Source organism: Hypomesus transpacificus, chromosome 16 (genome assembly GCF_021917145.1).
Source record: "Hypomesus transpacificus isolate Combined female chromosome 16, fHypTra1, whole genome shotgun sequence".
Classification (NCBI taxonomy): Eukaryota; Metazoa; Chordata; class Actinopteri; order Osmeriformes; family Osmeridae; genus Hypomesus; species Hypomesus transpacificus.
Window position 1 is genome coordinate 3,080,475 of NC_061075.1, and position 17,543 is coordinate 3,098,017.

The following is a 17,543-nucleotide window of genomic DNA, read 5'->3' on the forward strand; positions in this document are numbered from 1 at the left end:
CAGAGACCTGGGTTGTGTGTATGGGCAAACACAGAGATACACACGCAGTCCTCCTGCCACCAGGACTCCACTGGGACAGGGATGGCCATATGCCCCCTCAGTTCAGATGCACAGCAACATCCGTCTCCCGGGGTTACACTCCCAGCTGCTCCTCCATAGGTCAGCACGGAAGGGTTTGGTTCCTCAATACTTTGGTAGCAATGTCGTTCAAACATGCAAGTAGCGATTTATCAAATTACTTTTATTCAGCTCAGGGTTTCAGTTTTGATTTGCACAGAAAATGATTAGACACAGGTGTTCTCTTTTTCCCAATCAGTTTAAATTTATTAAATATTTCAGATGCATCAGAACTAAAAACGGCATTAAGTAGGCATTGCCCGAACACCACATACGACAGAGAGAACAGCTGGAGAAGTCCTTGAATCAGCAACGGCACCGTAAACAGTACATCCCATAATAACAAAACACCGCAACAACGTTGTTGGTGGTAAAAACAAAAACAACGGGAAACCCTCAAACAAATGGTGTGACAGTTCAAACTAACATAACTATGACAACCACCATGTGAAAGGAACGAAGCAACAAACCAGGAAGTGTCCCAGGGTCAGGTACTGAGAGAGGGTGACGGGGTGTCAGAGAGGAGGGCTCACAACTCTGAAAGCTCCGTGGAAGGCAGCAGGAATTGAGGCCTGGTTTGGTTCCAGAGTTCTAGAGTGTTCTGTATGTTCAACAGCAAAGAGAAGAGAGGAGACAGCAGCCGATAACAGCAACACATCCATCAAAACATGGATGTTATACTGGAGACTTACACTGTGAAACAGGTGACCATTTAAAAATAAAACACAAAAAAAGAGATGGATTAAAAATCTTTATGGATGTGCAGCTAAATTATCTTAGCGTTATCTTGGTCATGGTAAGTATCAAAGTCTTTAATGAGGAATACCTTTTCCAGTGTTGAGGAACATTACTGTTTAGGGAAATACACCCTGATGGACTGGATAACAGTTGGTCCATCGAACACTTCAAGAGATGATACTGTCAGAACCGATTTGGACATATCATTATATAGCATCATAACATAGCATCATAACAAGCAGCTAAAAGGCTTTACAGGCACTGCTTGGTACAACCCTGAATTTTTTGGAAAAAGCACTTTTTTAATTATTTTTCCCTGGGTAACTGTAAGCATCATGGTATGGCTGAACATGGTTTCATTTACCTTAACTAAACAACACCAATGTGAGTGCATAGTTAGAAACAATTACTTTTGTAACTGAACATGATAAAAAAAAAAAAAAAAAATAAATAAAAAAAAAACAGTATACATTTTGAGATAGGATATATATCAAGAATCTTTGGTAGGAAAGAGAAGAATACGTAACAAACTTGGCTGCTTAAATTCAGAGTAAGTACACACTGGAAACAGAGAACTTGCATTGATATTTTAGACATGATCCTTTTGAAGCCATCTGCTCAAGGTACTTGGAATGCTCTTCCATAAAATGTTGCTCATGGTACTCATGGTCAGGCCGGGTTTTCATTGGCTGCCAAATCGCCAGAAAATTCCGTAGTGCAACTTTGGATTCTATCTGGGAAGGAGCAGTGGGTAGCAGAAAAACAACAAAATTAACAATCATAAGTCAAAGGTCACACCCTCTAGGTCCTTTGGAATGCTGGATTTGGGACAACAGTTAACTGTGTGTATTGGTTGAGATGTGTGTAAAAAAATAAACTATAAACTTATTATTACAACTTACAGTTCTACTGCAGTGTGTGAACCTCCAGCTGACCCTCAACACACACATACACGCACTCAAACACACGTGCACCCCCACGCACACTGTGTAAAGGAGTGAAGACTTGGAACACAGAAGTGACCTCGCTGTGCTCAGGACAGTAACTCAGAGGCATCTTAGGGTCTCTCACAAGGGCAACATCACTTGGCTTTGTAAAGGACTACATGTCTCCATAGAAACAGCACAGGAGGAGATTGAGGAGAACCAGATGAGAAGAACTATGTTTTGTACTGCTGCAAAATTACTGCTTCTACCGTTAAGACTGTAGCTTATATAAATACTTCATGGAATGCACTTAAGGTCAGCGGAGCCATAAAGAGGTGAAAACTGACAAATTCAAGGAACTGAGTGACATTCACACGGTTATATAAAACAAAAGGGCCTGTGTCGAGACCTAGATGTGCTTTGAAGCGAAGCCCCTCAACACAGCACGCGTGTGATACAGTTTCAAGTAATGGCAAAAGCCTCGATAAGTCCTGCTCCGACGCCGTCCTCCAAAAACTACAACCAAGGTGGGTTGAACACGGAACAAAACGGACCCCCTTTCTCTCACCAGAACCACAGGGAAGCTTCCAGTAACAGTTGGTGGGAAATAAAAGGCACGTGGAATCTTCCGAACGGACGCACCACAGCGTCGAGGCTAATCTGGGTTGGAGCATAAAAGGCACATTGAAAAGGATAGTTCGGAGAGCAAGGCCACTGTGAATCTGGACATAGATGAATGGATTCACTCCCAGACCTGGCTCAAGGAATAAACATTGTGCAGCTGAAACACAGATTCCTTCTCCCATCAAAGACACATGGAAATAACTGTACTCTCTCTATAAGAGAGAGAAAGAGAGATATACAAAAAGAGAGAGAGAGACTTCAAAATATATCTATACAAGCTGGAAATGGAATGCCTTTGGTATGCTTTAGTTGAAAGCAGAAATCCTCTGCAATTTGCAAGACATCTTTCCAATACCCCTGCAGAGTTCCAACTCCCAAAAAGCGACCGTCCAGTTTGATAATCTCCCCAGTCAGAGCGACTAACTCTGCTTCACTTTATACATCTAAAATACAAACGTCGAGTACCTACAAATCTTTTATAACTTTATAAAATATCTCCAAAAAATATAAAAATTCAATAAAGCTATCGTGCAAATCAGATGGTTAGTGTAACGTAGTACAGATGGTGAGCCATCATAGTAAGCTGGTTTGGAGCAAGTCCCTGGGGCCGCGTGAGGCCTGTGGCCCTGGCTCCAGCACCGCGTGGTCGGCCCCCGGCCTCTCCTCACAGTCCCTCCTGTAGGTGGCGCTCTGCTTCCCCCCAGCAGGGGGCACTGTGAGCTGGACGCTCTCTGCCGGGCTGAGCAGAGGCGTGGAGGTGATCCAGCCGGACAGACTGAGGCGGGAGAGGTCCAGACTGGCGTCCACGTCGCTGGCCGCGTGCTTAGCCGGGGAATGGTGGCGCTCGGCGGGCCTGGGGGCCTCCTTGGTGTACGGGAGCGTGTCGGTCTCTGTGGAGGCCAGGGTGAAGGGATCGGTGAGGCTGAGGTCGTTGTCTCTGAGCCCCGCCAGGCCGCTGGTGGCCTTCCCTTGCGGCCTCGCCGGCCTCTCCTCCAGGGGGCTCTTGGAACAGCCGAGGCCGCCCCGGCCTCCGAGGCCGCAGTCTTTCGGGAAGGAGTCGCCGGGGAAGGGGAAGAGGGAGGGTCGGAGGGCGTAGCGGGCGCCCACGGCTAAGCCGCTCAGGCTGAGAATGTTCCGGCGGGTCTCGGCTGGGAGGCGGTCCAGCTGCCGGCCAACCTGGACCTGGCTGGGGAACAGCGAGCCCTGACACGCCCTGTAGAAGTATCTGGAAGATAATGTGGGAGTGAGACATCAGGACATACCTTCCTGGCAGCTCTATCTCTATCTGTGAATACCACTTCACTGGAATAAACATAAAAGCATCTGGTAATGAAAACAGAAATAACCCAGGACTCTTATGACAACATAACCCTGCTATGAGAATGCTGTAGCACACACGGTCACACACACAGAAAGACTTGCACTCACTCCAAGACCGACAAACACAAACACACACACAGTATACACACATGCAGAGGTAAACAGACACTCAGACAAACACACACACACACACTTCACCTGGGCAGCAGAGCGGCCACAGGAGTAACGATACACAGCAGGTAGAAGAGGGGTTCTCCCAGCAGCCTCTGCATGGTCCAGTAGGGGTTGGACGGGGAGTAGCAGGAGGGGCAGGAGGCGTTGTAGCACAGCGACACGGCAAAGAACAGGGCCACGCTGAAGCCGATGGACAGCCAGTTCATCCACGTCTGCAGGGAGAGAGAGGCACGGTGACTCACCGCCATCTGACTCTGCTGACTCACTGCACCGCTGGTGGTCACGGAACGAAAACATTCACAACGCGGAGAGACGTCCATCGGTGTATCACCAATTGAAGGGAGGTGGGGGGGGGGGGGGGGGGGGGGGGGGGGGGGGACTGAGTGGTCTCCCTCTCTCTCCCTCCCTGTCTTTCTCTCTCTTTCTGGTGGGGGGGGGGGCAGGTGGTCTGTTTCTCTGAAGGGGGGGGGGGGGGGATACAGAATGTTCCCTCACACCCCCTCCCTACCTCACATACCTTTTGAATGACTTTCACAATCCTGTCCCAGTCAACAGACTTATTTTCCTGGCCAGGCAGGCAGGCGGCACTGGAACTGCCAGCTGAACATTTGCTCTCAAGCGTTGCTACGGCTAACTGGGACTGTGGGCTTCCTCCCTGCCCTGCACAAAAGGCCATCGTGTCTGCAAGGCAGCGCTCGGCGAAAAGGACATTTTTCATGTACGAAAGCTGTCAGGTAAACCAAATTTACAGCCTTCCAGCGTAATGGAAAAGGCTTTAATCCAGTCCAGGGTCATCCGTTTAAAAAACGGCAGGCGAGCCACCTATCTCGGACGCTAGGGGAGGCACACACCTGAGAACCGACTCGTGGGACACCCAACTAAATAACGCCTTATTTTGGCGGCTGTGCGTTGCGCTGCCTCGCAGGGGAACGCAGCGTCGACAGGTTGAGCACAGACGGGGCTAGTTGCCGCGGTGATAGATAGCCTCGGGGTGCCGCAGTGTCTTCTGGTTTGATCTACTCAGCTAGACCCACGCGGAAACACCTACTGCCCTGTCAAGCCTCGGGCTGGTGCAGACACTCACCCAGGGGGCTGGTCTGAGGGCTGCAGGAGAGGGGAATTCTGGGATAGGGAGTTTCTCTACTGCCAGGGCCCAGGCTGAGGAAAAGGATTATTTTTAATCCCCCCCAAAAAAGCTGCAGCAACTAAACCTCACAAGCTTTGGTTCAGTTACCGCAAATTCCCCCTTTTTCCTTTGTAGCTAAAACGTTTCCCCGCTTAAGTCGGGGAGCCCCTGCTGAACCAGGGCCTCATGCAGCCGCCAGCTTCTCTATCGGATTTCTCAACTCGATTGATTCCGGAACTCGAGCGCACAGTCAATTAGTACTGAATGAGCGTGTGTGGGCTGGTGGAGTCCTCACCCAGGTCTTGGTCTCCACGCCCAGGTGCAGCAGGATGGTGAGCAGGGCCAGCGTGGTGATGGGGGTCCCCCACGTCAGCAGGTCCACCTCGGAGTCAGCGTAGGCCTGGAGGAGGAGGGGAAGGAGGGAGGGAGGGAGGGAGAAGGGGGTCAACAGGGAAAAGAATGGGGAATGGCGGGGAAAGGGGGAGGAGAGAGAGAGAGGGACAAGAGAAGGAGAGAAGGGAGAGGGAGAGACAGAGAGGGAAAAACACAGGGTGACCAAACAACGCCAGAGACACAAAAGTGAGACGGAGAGTGAAAACGCCGTCTCAGAGAGACCACAATCAGGGTCAATAAGGAAAACAAATCCAACGGAAAATATCCCAAAATACAATCGAAACCAAGAAAACACTCACAAAGTAAGGGATGAAGAAACAGATGAGGCTTTGGTAGAAGGCATCGATCATGTTCATCCAGAACATGTATGGCTTGTATTCCTGAAACACAGATCCAACCAAAGCCTTAGCTTTGAGCATCACAAACCACTGCTCCCCTGTGTCTGTACCAGAAACAGTCCACCGGTCAGGACGTCCTCATAATGGACCTATATGAAGTTATGGTCCGTGAACAATAATCATAAATGTCCTCTGAAGAGTCGCAGAGGGCCCAGATCAGCCCTAACTGTTAATTGTTCCGTGTAGGGTGATTCGGCTGAGCGGCTGATTGGGTTTTAGAAACCAGAGGCATGCCTTCCTCGGATGTCAAACTCCCTGTAGGATCAGCCGCTACATAGGCTACAGCTGGGACAGCCTCTCCGGAACCTTCTCTCCCCGCGCTGCGTGCTCTACACACGACCTCCCCTCCGTGAAACCCCAATATGCTTTCATACCTCTTGGGCTGAGGGCACGTGTGTGTGTGTGTGTGTGTGTGTGTGTGTGTGTGTGTGTGTGTGTGTGTGTGTGTGTGTGTGTGTGGACGTGCACCTCTGAGTTCTGTCCGTTCATGTAGAGCTGAGGTAGTTCCTGGAGCGTCTGGGAGGAGACGTCTTTGTCCAGCGTGCCCGTGACCAGCTGGGGGAACGCCGAGAACATCAGGTTGAAGAAGATGAGATACCACTGGTCGATCATGGCCGAGCCGGAGAAGCCACAGTAGAACTGATACCAGAAGACCAGGGCCACGAACATCTGTGAGGAGAGGGGGAGAGAGAGAGAGCGGGGGAGGGAGAAGGAGAGAGGGGGAGAGAGAGGGGGAGAGAGAGAGGGAGAGAGAGAGGGAGGGGGAGAGAGAGAGGGAAAGAGGGAGATAGAAGACAGAGGCAGAAAAGGTGAAAGGCGGAGAGAGAGGAATGAGAGAAAGCGGAAGAGGGAAGGACAGGAGGGGAGGCAGAGAGATAGAGAACGAGCCAAGTGAGCATCTGCAGCTGTTCTCAGGTAAACAAACGCGGGAGAATCTCATAGCCCCAGGCCACACAGGCTGGCCGACAGACCAGACAGCAGCTCCCAGACTGTACACAGGCACGCTTTCATCTAACACATTCCATCATGGGACACACAAACAGGGGGCCACACTGGCCACTTAGTACAGAGCTCTGATGGGGGACATTGAAAATATTTACGGAAAACATTAGCGCAGATCAAAGCCGGAAAAAAAGACCTCTTCCTATTTGTGGGTTTGTTTTTTTGGAGTGACCTCCGTGTTGGACTACATTTAGTCATTTAGCAGACGCTCTTGATGAGGTAAAATGAGGTTTAGCCTACATGTAACCCCTCAGGTTATCCTTTAACCATCATCATCTAGCACAATGACTCCCCAGTCTCCCGCCACAGTCCCGTTCCAGACCGGGCCCCTGGAAGGAGACACTCACTGCATTCTTGTAGAAGAAGTAGAGGATCATGTTGGCCAGCCGGGAGTAGCACCAATGTCCGTGGACCAGCAGCAGCTTCTGCAGGTACTGGAAACGCGGGAGGGAGAAGTCGCTGGCCATGACAGCCTGGCAGAGGAGGAGGGGAAGGAGGAAGTGTCGGGTGAAAAAACATGTTTAATCAGCACACACACACACACACACACGTTACTAGGCACACAGCCCTTCACCACCCTAACTCCTGTTGTGGGAGCATGACAAACCAGCTGCTTCTTCTAGACCAAAACGCTTCCTGAAATGATCTAAACATCCCCTGAAAGACTCCCTCTCCTCAGAGGCGCGCGAGGCAAGCTGAGGAGCATCGTCGAAAATACAAACACGACCAGAAGAAGTCAGAAAGACACAGACCCCCCCCCCCCCCCCCCCACACACACACACACACAGATCCCTGGGACACCAGGAACCTTCTGGAAGGCCTCACGACTGTCAAAATAACAGCAGCTGCCTCATTGTACAGTAATTTAATTTCTGCTGCGCCCCTAATAACCGAGCTTAAACAACCACACGGGGAAAGCGGGGGTACCGACTATAGAGAAGGCCAGTTAATCACAGCGCCTCGTTCACCGCGAGGAGGGGGAAAGGGGGGGAGGGGGGAGCACGAGCGGAGAAAAGCCCACCTCAGCAAACCGCGGGCTCTAGAGGAGCGACTGTCTTCTCATTAAGACCAAATTTTATTAACAATGATTAATCTGGCGGGCGGCGCAGAGACAGGATATCGAGTCTTTAAACAGATGCGAGGTGCTGCGTGCCGCCCGCAGAGCCCTGCCTGCAGGTTAATTGGACGGCTCCCTCCGTTGCTATGTCGTTGCTATGCGCGGTCACCTTCCCGCAACGCGGTGCACAGTTGCACTGTAAGTTCATGCACATCTCTCACACACACACACACAGTCAAACTCACACACGTACCCAGACACACATGACACACACACACACACACACACACATGGCAGACAGTTCCTCAGAGCCCAAAGGACAGTACCTGGTGTGGTTAATGAGTGGGGATGTGGAGTGTATTACAGGAAACCACCCAGTTAACCCAGCCATTTACCATTACCCTTCCTCTGACTGGATCTCCCTCACTTCCCCAGGCCTATTACTGTACATTCCATCCTCCATCCTCCCTCCCTCCCTCCCTCCATACTTCCTCCTCTGTCCTCAACCCCCTGTAGGCCCTCAACTCCCTGTAGGCCCTCACCCCCCCCCCCCCCCCCCCCCCCATCCACTCAGTTACTCTTTTATATCTTTTATAGTCCTCTCTAAATCACCCCAACCCTGCTCCCCCACCACCCCGGCACCCTCCATCTCTCTATCCATCCACCCGTCACCTCCCTCCCACCCATGTTTCTCCTTACCTGCATGCCCTCCTGTCCCGAGATGCCCACGCCCACATCCGCCACCTGGATCATGCTGACATCATTAGCCCCATCACCTGAGATTAATGTGGGGAGAGGAGAGAGAGAGAGGTACAGACAGAGTAATAAGAGAGAGAAGGAGGGAGAGGTGGAGAGAGAGAAGTAGAGAGAGGGAGAGAGGTGGAGAGAGAGAAGTAGAGAGAGGGATAGAGAGATGAGAGAGGGAGAGAGGGGGGTGGGAAGAAGAGGTCTCAAGAGAGAGAGAGAGAGAGAGAGAGAGAGAGAGAGAGAGAGAGAGAGAGAGAGAGAGAGAGAGAGAGAGAGAGAGAAACAGGGAAGCAGAGTGGGAATGAAAAGAGAGAGAGAGAGATTCAGTAAAGGGTGTAAAGCTCCCCATCCCTCACCACTAAGTCACTCCACCCAACTGCTAACACAGCAGAGACGGAAAAGCGCTCGGCAGGCAGAAAACGTGAGCTAGCCGAGCGCAGCGGCAAAACAACACACACAGTAAACAGACAAGACCACAGTGAGTCGTAGCGGTCCCTGCAGAACATCACAGCACCTTCATCCTGACGGCACACTCTTCCCCGAAACACACCTCTGTGTAAACAGAAAGTCCTCTCTGTCAGAGGGAGGGGGGGGGGGGCACATACACAGCATATATATATATATATCTGGGTGTTTTATTATCGTTGTTGTGGGTAGGTCCGATGGTGGACCCCCCCCCTAAAAAGCGAATAGTTTTGGCACCAGTGGAAACTGCTGTCGTGCCGGGGGCGGGGGGAGGGGGGGGTTATGGATGGAGGTCTTGTGATGGGGAGCTGCTGGAGTGCGGGAGCAGTCCGTCAGAAGGTCTCTGCCTGCTATTGGCTGCCAAGGCGCTCCACGCCAGCATATTTCACAGCCATGAAGCCCCGCTCCTGCGGGGGGGATAAGTGAGGAGTGATGTGGGGAAGGGGGGGGGGGGGGGGGGAGGACGGGGGGGGGACGCTACGCTTCGGGGTTTGAGCCGCTTTCGAGGCATTCCATCCATCAGTTGGGTTGTTTTCCGGGAATCACCTGCCACAGTGTTTTAGGAGGTGAGGAGCTGGGGTTTTCTCAAAGAAAACTGCAGCCATCACTTCCAGCTGCCCCGCTCTCCCCACATGACGAGCCAATCACCTGCTGACGGGGCTAATCGACCAATCGCCTGTTGATGTGACAAATCGACCAATCCCCCTGCTGATGTGACGAATCGACCTAGCGCATGCCCAGCCAGTCACCTGCTGGTGGGACTAATTCCCCAATCACATTCTTATGGGCTTCAACGAAAACCATCTCGCCGAGATGGGTGTGAGAGAGGCCACGACAACAAACCTGATCGATTGAAAAGCCATTCGGGCAGTCACAGACAAGGGCGTCGCTTCACCCACCTATGGCCAGGGTCATGACCTTCAGCTTGTTCCGAACCAGCTGGACCACCATGCTCTTCTGCAGGGGCGTGGAGCGACAACACAGCACCGAGCGACAGCTTCGGGCCACGGCCAGGAACTTGTCCTCCAGGCTGCGGTCCAGGGCGTAGGCCAGCGTGCGCCCGTCGATCACCAGCCCCAGGCGGTGCACCAGGACGGGCGCGGCCTGGGAGGAGGCAGAGGAGGAGGGGGGAGGGGAGAGGTCGAAGAGGGGGAAGTCGTGCTGGAAGGCCCCGGCCGCCTCCCCCGGGGAGGGGCACAGGAACTTGGCCTGGATGTAGTGGAGGCTCTCCTCGAGCAGCGCAGCACAGGCCTCCTGAAGGAGGGAGACAGAGACAGAGAGACAGAGAGACAGAGAGAGAGAAAGAGGAGGGGGTTAGGGGGGGGTGAGAGAGGGGGGGTGAGGGTGAGAGGGAGAGAGAGAGAGAATTGGAGAGGAGGAGAAGGAGAGACGGGTGAAGAGGAGAGGAAGAGAGACAGGGAAAAATAGAGAGACAGAATTGGAGAGGAGGGAGATGGAGAGAAAAAGAGAGAGGTGAAGAGGAGAGAGAGCACGAGGAGGAAAGAGGGAAAATAAGGAAATAGTCAGGGAAAGAAAAAGACAGAGAGAGAGAGGGTCAGGCTGAGGACACAGTTTCTATCTAACTTTCACACAAGGCGCATGATTTACAGACACACAGTCAGTGGGGGGGGGGGGAGCGAGGGGGGCAGGGCCGGAGGAGAGGACACTGTCAGTATCCAGCACCGGTCTATCCCTCAACACATCTGGCAGCCAGACCCTGGTACCAGACCAAGCCAGAACTCCCTGCCACGCCTGACCCAATCACATAACTTTCTCCTCCGCGAGCCAAAAATAATTAGCCAGGAGAGAGCGTTAGCTGAGGTGTTGAACAGCATCCAAATACCTTCTCTTTCACAGAGAAAAGGCCCAGAAACCATCCATCAATCGTTCTCAGCACTCCCTCTATCCATCTCTCTGCACGGGGGCCAGTAGAGGGCAGCGGACTAGGGCGAGCCAGCCAGAACCGCCCACGGGGGCTCACCTGGGAGTCGGCGTTCAGAGTGATGATCTCCTCCTCGGGTTCCAGCAGCTTGCAGGCGTAGGCAATGTTGATGGCCGTCTCCTGTTTGTCCCCCGTCAGCACCCAGATTTGGAGTCCGGCCTTGCGCAGGGAGGCGATGGTCTCCGGAACGCCGTCCTGAAGACGGTCCTCGATACCCGTCGCACCTGCATCGTCACACGCACACAACCGCTTTCTTTACTTCCCACATGACCCTCACAGGGACCCTTACACGTTTCCCTCCCCCCCCCCCCAAAAAAAACAAAAACAAACGCATTCTAAATTCTCTTTAAACCCCCAAAATAAACACGTGTTCTGAATTATAGACAAAACATCTGGATTTGTTCTAAATTCCGAAATAAGAAAGAACGTGTTGTCGCTGCTGGTGCCAGGGCGGTGTCGAGGTGTGCGTTTACCCAGGAGATGGAGGTTAGTCTCCAGGCGCAGAGCCGAGTCAAACAGCAGCTCTTCTCGGCCCTGGAGGGCCGTCTCGGCCTCTAGGTGGCGCCGCAACCAGGCGGCATACTCCTCCTTGGTTAGAGTCTGACGCGAACACACACACAAACATACAACAACACAGAGGGTAAAATCCCATATTGAGTCTTCTTACGTATTTTTTTTTTATCTTGATGTGAACTCTGAACTCAAAAACAAGGCTTTTGCCTCCTTAGTGGGCAATGGGAGGTAAACAAACCAGTGGCGGGTGGGAGCGAGCGAGACCTTGAGGAAGGGTTTCATCACTAGGACATGCCGTACACGAGGGAACGATCTCACGAGTTAACGGGCTGGGGAAAACGGCCCGGCCTTCGACTGAGTCACAGACAATGTCAATCTGAGAGACGGAATCACGCCGAGGTCTGTGCCGCGCCACCCCGCAGTCTGCCAGAACACGGCTCTCTGGAAAGTTTTCCCCCGCGGCCGGCTCGGTGACACGTCACGGTCGACTTTCAGGTTTGGAAACGGATGGTGCTGGATGGCAATGTGCTGCGTGTGTGTGTGTGGGGGGGGGGCGTGGGAGTGTTGCCGTTTCCTCTGGTAAGTGTTACCTTTTTTGCGATGCACAGCGTGCGTAGCCCGTCGGCCGCGTAGAGGTTCAGGTAGTTCTGGGTCTTGTAGAGAATCTTTCTTTGGCGCTTTCCTTTGGAATCATCTGGAAACACACAAAAAACATGGGGAGTAAAACTATTGGAAAAAAAAAAGGGAGGATTCCATGTTGTTCTGGGAGGCCATGTTCTAATCCTGAATGATTTAGCAGCTCTTTCTCTGTCAGTTCTCGCACGAGGCACATGAGAGCCATCTGTCCTTCACACCAAAAACCAACCCACAGGCTGGTGTCTTAGCGCAGCGCTGCCATGTTAGTCATCCCACACAGAGCATTCAGCTCGAACAAACTAAGAGATTTCAGCAGAAAGTTTCAACAAGCGTGAAAGTCCTCCTCCGATACAAGTCCTCGTCCTCGGTCGCACTCGAGGACCGATTGGCAACCTTGAGGATGGGTGTCGCTCGGTGGTAGAGCATTTGACTGCAGACCTGCAGGTCACAGGTTTAAATCCCCCTTGGATGATGACATCAAATTGCTCTTTACATTTCACATTTCACATTTTGTCATTTAGCAGACGCTCTTATCCAGAGAGCGACTTACAGTAAGTACAGGGACATTCCCCCGAGGCAAGTAGGGTGAAGTGCCACCTGACTCCTCTTTAAAGAAGGCCCTGGCCTGGGGCTGAAGTTACATTGTGACAAATAGGTAGTTTGTCACCTGGGTGTCTTGTGGCCTCCTCCCCTCCACACGCAGTGTTATTAGAGTGACGCGGTGTGCCCTACCACCTGGCTGCCTGAAAGGAGCCATTGTAGCGAGGGGGGCTCCACCAGACCCACCCATCCTGCAGGGAGGGCTGGTCCTGGACAGAGGACACAGCACTGAAAGCCTGGAATTATGAAACATTTGGGGCTGGGTTTGGGGCTGGGTTTGGGGCTGGGTTTGGGGCTGGGGTCGGGGCTGGGGTTGGGGTCAATGTCCCAAAATAGCTCTAACCTCCCACTCTCTCACTCTCCATTCAAGTAAGAGATGACACTGCAAGTTTTATATTTTGGTAAAGTTTAGTCATTTCGTAAGTCTAAATCCTAACGTCCTGCGGCCCTGTTTTAGACAGCCCTGTGCAGAGGACACTTAAGATGATGAACATTCAGCCGCGTACCAAAACGCAGGAACGCGCTGCCGAGTTCCAGTAATGGAAAAATCCATATTGTAAATCACATTTTAATTCAGAATTATTTCACTGGGGTCCGACTGCTCTCAGACGTCAAAACAACCTGGTCGAGTTTTTTCTTCTGATATACGCTTTAAGAAAAATGACTGTTCGAGGAGAGAGAGGTTCAAGTCTTTTAGGGTTGTATTTCTTTGAGACTAAGATGAACTCGGGTCTCCATAATGAAGTTCGAAAAGAACATATTCAATCAACACACCTCAAACCCGACTGCAGGAGGAAGTACATAATCCACACAACGTGACGCCACGTTTGAATCCGCAAACGGCCCCGTTTCCTTTCAGCTGCGCGCCACCACACCATCAAGCTGCTGAGAGCTACAATCTGAACCTCGTCATGGAACGTAGCGGAGAGTGATGTTGAACGCGTCCTTCAGCGCGAACCAGCACCTCTCCCCAGGGGGTTCTGAACCCGCTGCTTTCCTGTTGGACGCCCCTCTCTCCACTGCACTTCTAAAAACCACCTCGTTTCACGACACGGCCATGAAATAAAACCCTTTGTAACCCCCCCCCTACAACTCTACTGGATGTGCTCCAAAAAAATGGAGGGAAGGTGATTTCCATGACCGAGTAGTTTTTGGTCGTTGCCGCAGCCGTCCTTCACCCAGCGGGGCAGCGAGGTGTCCAGGCTGGGCTCTGCTGGCCAGGCCACGGGGGCCCTCATACACAGCAGTACTGATACACAGCAGTACAGCAGAGTGCCTCCATGGGTCTTTGCAGGCCTGGAAAACCAACATCCCGTCGCGCGGCCTCCGCTCCCAGCTCTGCTCTGCTGACAGAGTGAGGGAGGAGTCAACGCACCCTTTCCAAACTGTGGGGTTTCAGCGTGACGTGCAAGTTCAGCAATTATGACAGAGAGCGACGTAGTTAAGAGTTGGACCTAAAAATACAGGTGGTCAGGTAAGGTCTGGATCCGTGTCCCCCCCCTGACCTTCGCAGGCTACACACATGGGCTGGAGGAACTTCTACTGGGCTGACTGGTGTTCCAATCCTCAGAACACAGATCAGACGAGGTAAGTACCATCCACACACACACACACACACACACACAGGGGGGTTATCATCACGATGGGACAACAGCCTTTCTTCCGCAATAACGGACCTATCCACAATTGAAAGCAATTAATCACGGCAGATTGACCAGTGCTGCTGAAAATCTCCTCCATTTGTTAGGGTGTTCGCTCCCTGGCCGAGCCTGGATTACAGCCAGTGATTTGTAGCCTTTCTGGTCCTGTGCCAAGATTCATCAATCCTACAGGAGGATTAAGTCGGAAGACAGCAGACTGGCCCACACACAGTCTGGACTCAGGACACACAGACACACACACAGCCCTGTTAACAGCATGTTCGTAGTGGGGTCTTACTCTTCTGGGACTAAGATGTTAAATCACCTCTCGCCTGAAAATACCCCCCATCATCCATGAACCCAACCTACACCACTGTCTAACTCTACATCCATCCCAGCTCAGCAGGTATGATGCTCAGGCTCATAACCGACATCCGAGTTTCATTTACATTTACATTTAGTCATTTAGCAGACGCTCTTATCCAGAGCGACTTACAGTAAGTACAGGGACATTCCCCCCGAAGCAAGTAGGGTGAAGTGCCTTGCCCAAGGACACAACATCATGTGGCACAGCGGGGAATCGATCCGGCAACCTTCTGATTACTAACCTGACTCCCTCACCGTTTAGCCACCTGACTCCCAATGACACATCCAACCACATTTTAATATCTGGAGCGGGGGGCAATACTCCAATAATTGTGTGTTATTTGTTTATGAAAAAGATGTAGGTCTGAACCTTGGGAACCTCATTTGGCCGTGTATGTATATGTGTGTGTGTGTGTGTGTTTCTGTGTGTCTTTCTCTCACCCCCTGGCCTACCTGTAGACGGAGGCCTGATCAGGTCCATGATGACTGAGTCGGCTCCCTTGGTGTAGACGGTGATCTGATTGGTCAGCGGGTGGCGCACCACCACCGACATGCGCTTCCTGGTGGCGTCGAAGCCCAGCGTGTGCAGCAGCTCAAAGCTCAGCTTCCCCAGGTGAGGCAGCTCCACGGTCACCTGATCCGGCAGACGGCCCACCAGGGAGCACTTGTAGGCCCTCGCCGCGTACACCAGCGCCGCCTCATCTGGGGACTCCGCCTCGTAGCGAAGCTCGCCCTCCTCGACGGGCGCCGGCTTGGCGTCGTAGGTGGGGGGGGCGGGGCTGAAGGCGTTGGCGTCCGTTCCTTCGCCGCCGACGCCGCCGCCCTCCCCCCCCTCCCCCTCGTCCAGCTTGGTGAGCGTGCTCTCGGAGGACGGCGAGGGCATGGCGCCGGACGCGCCCCGGCGGGCGGAGCGCTCGGCCAGCAGGCTGGAGGAGCTGCTGCTGTTGGAGGAGGTGAGCCGGCTGGGGGTGAAGCGCTTGATGAAGTCCTCGATGGTCTTCACCGGACTCTTCAGCTCGAACCGCATCCTCACCTACGGGGGGGGGGAGGGAGAGAGAGGGTTCAAATCCAACTTTCCGGAACCACGTCAGACAACACAGGGAACGTCGACACCAGGGGTTTGTCGGCCGTACTGCCCATGATCTGCGGAGGGAGAGAAACGCCGCCCGCCACATCCCGCCCACAAGGTCGTTCATCATCTCCGCATCAAACCGCGATAGAACCTGACATGCGAACACCGTTAGCGTTCATCTACTCTTCTCCCAGTGCCCTCCCCTCACGTGAGACTCCTCTGTCACACCTAGGAGGTGGTTCCTGCTCTGGGTTTCCAGCCCAGGTGTTCCTCCTGGGCTCCAGACCAGACAGCACACCTCCTGGCTGGAGACCCCTAAACTCTTTACTCCGAGGTGGGTCTTTACTCTGGAGCTCTCCCGGAGGACCCCGGCAGCAGAACTCAAGATATTAATCATTCAGCTGGCTTACGCACAAGGGCACACGACAAAAATAATAAAACACAAGCAATTACAAAAAGGAACTGTGGGGAAAAGCTAGAAAAAGGTGAGGAGAGTCAGAGTGCCAAGGTACGGCATCTAAGCCAGCTGCATTAAACAGAACCTGTTTACACTCACTCAAGTGTTTCCTTATTTTTGAAATGCTTTGTGACTTCCTCAGCACCCCCGAGAGCCTTCTTGCGAGTAAAAAGGTCATTGTTGAGTGGACGCGCGCGTAAGAAAGTTCAGGAAACAGGAAAACTTGGAAACTCCACACAGAAACCCATCAGTGACGCAGTAGAGATCTAAAAGGTGTTCGATGGGAAGGGAGTTGGCACGGAGATGGGACAGGAGCTGGGCTGCACAGCTGGGCAGGATGTGATCCAACCCCGACAGTAGGACCACACCTAGGCTTCCATTAGCCAACACTTCCACACACAAACACACACACCCCCCCAACCAAACAGACGAACACACACTGAAAAGACACACACCACCTTCATCCAGATTTATGAACCCCAGAAATCACAGCAAATCAGCAAAACTTGCCATTTTTTTCCCCCACCAACTGACGCAATATCGTCATATGTCTTATATGGTCACCCCATCTGGATCGATACCCCTAAACAACTCATTACACCTCACTCTGCTCTGCCCATGCAACCAACACATCTGCTGGCTGCACGGAGCGACGGGCTGCCAGTTTGGACCCTCTGTGTGTCTCTCCCAGGAGAGTCATGGCAGTGGGTAGGGGGCCGAGGAGGGTTAGGGGCTGAAAGGGAAGGGAACATCGAGGGTGTGGAGGAATGGAGTGAGAAGGGGGGGTGGGGCGGAAGGGGGTTGAGGGATGGAGGGGGAGAGGGGCGGAGGGATGGAGGACCAGATTGGAAGGGGTGAAAAATGGAGGTGGGGAGGAGTGGTGGAGGAGAGGAGGAATGGGGGGCAGGATCGGAGGGGGTGAGGGATGGAGACAGGGAGGCGTGTAGGAGAGGAGAGATGGGTGGATGAGGAGAGGGGGGGGGGGGGGGGGCAGGGAAAGCGAGCACGTGTAGAGGGCTTCACCTTCTGCCTGGGCTGGTTGGGGGACGACACCACCACTGTGTTGCAGATGGTGAGAGCGATGAAGAAGTCGTTGATGTCGCAGAGGTCAGAGGGCAGCTGGGAGAGAGGCTGGCTGTGGAAACGCATGAAGTCCATCTGGCTGCTGCCTTCGTTGACCTTGTCCAGCAGCTGAGGGTCAGGGGTGATGTCCTTCTCCTGCAGGACACA

The 17,543-nt window shown here is 52.8% G+C and overlaps 1 protein-coding gene across 1 annotated transcript in view; it reads right to left on the reverse strand.

Annotated features, from left to right (window-relative positions):
• Positions 1-302: 302 nt before the first annotated feature.
• atp10a (ATPase phospholipid transporting 10A) overlaps positions 303-17,543 on the reverse strand; it is a 28,397-nt gene continuing 11,156 nt past the window's right edge. The window contains exons 9-21 of the mRNA XM_047036784.1: positions 17,337-17,531; positions 15,238-15,817; positions 12,133-12,236; positions 11,503-11,629; positions 11,069-11,253; positions 9,987-10,341; positions 8,575-8,651; positions 7,166-7,291; positions 6,285-6,485; positions 5,718-5,798; positions 5,321-5,425; positions 3,924-4,111; positions 303-3,630 (exon numbers count right to left, since the gene is read on the reverse strand). Coding sequence (XP_046892740.1) covers positions 2,979-3,630; positions 3,924-4,111; positions 5,321-5,425; positions 5,718-5,798; positions 6,285-6,485; positions 7,166-7,291; positions 8,575-8,651; positions 9,987-10,341; positions 11,069-11,253; positions 11,503-11,629; positions 12,133-12,236; positions 15,238-15,817; positions 17,337-17,531 — 2,976 coding nt within the window. The 3' untranslated portion in view covers positions 303-2,978. The remainder of the gene's footprint in view (positions 3,631-3,923; positions 4,112-5,320; positions 5,426-5,717; positions 5,799-6,284; positions 6,486-7,165; positions 7,292-8,574; positions 8,652-9,986; positions 10,342-11,068; positions 11,254-11,502; positions 11,630-12,132; positions 12,237-15,237; positions 15,818-17,336; positions 17,532-17,543) is intronic.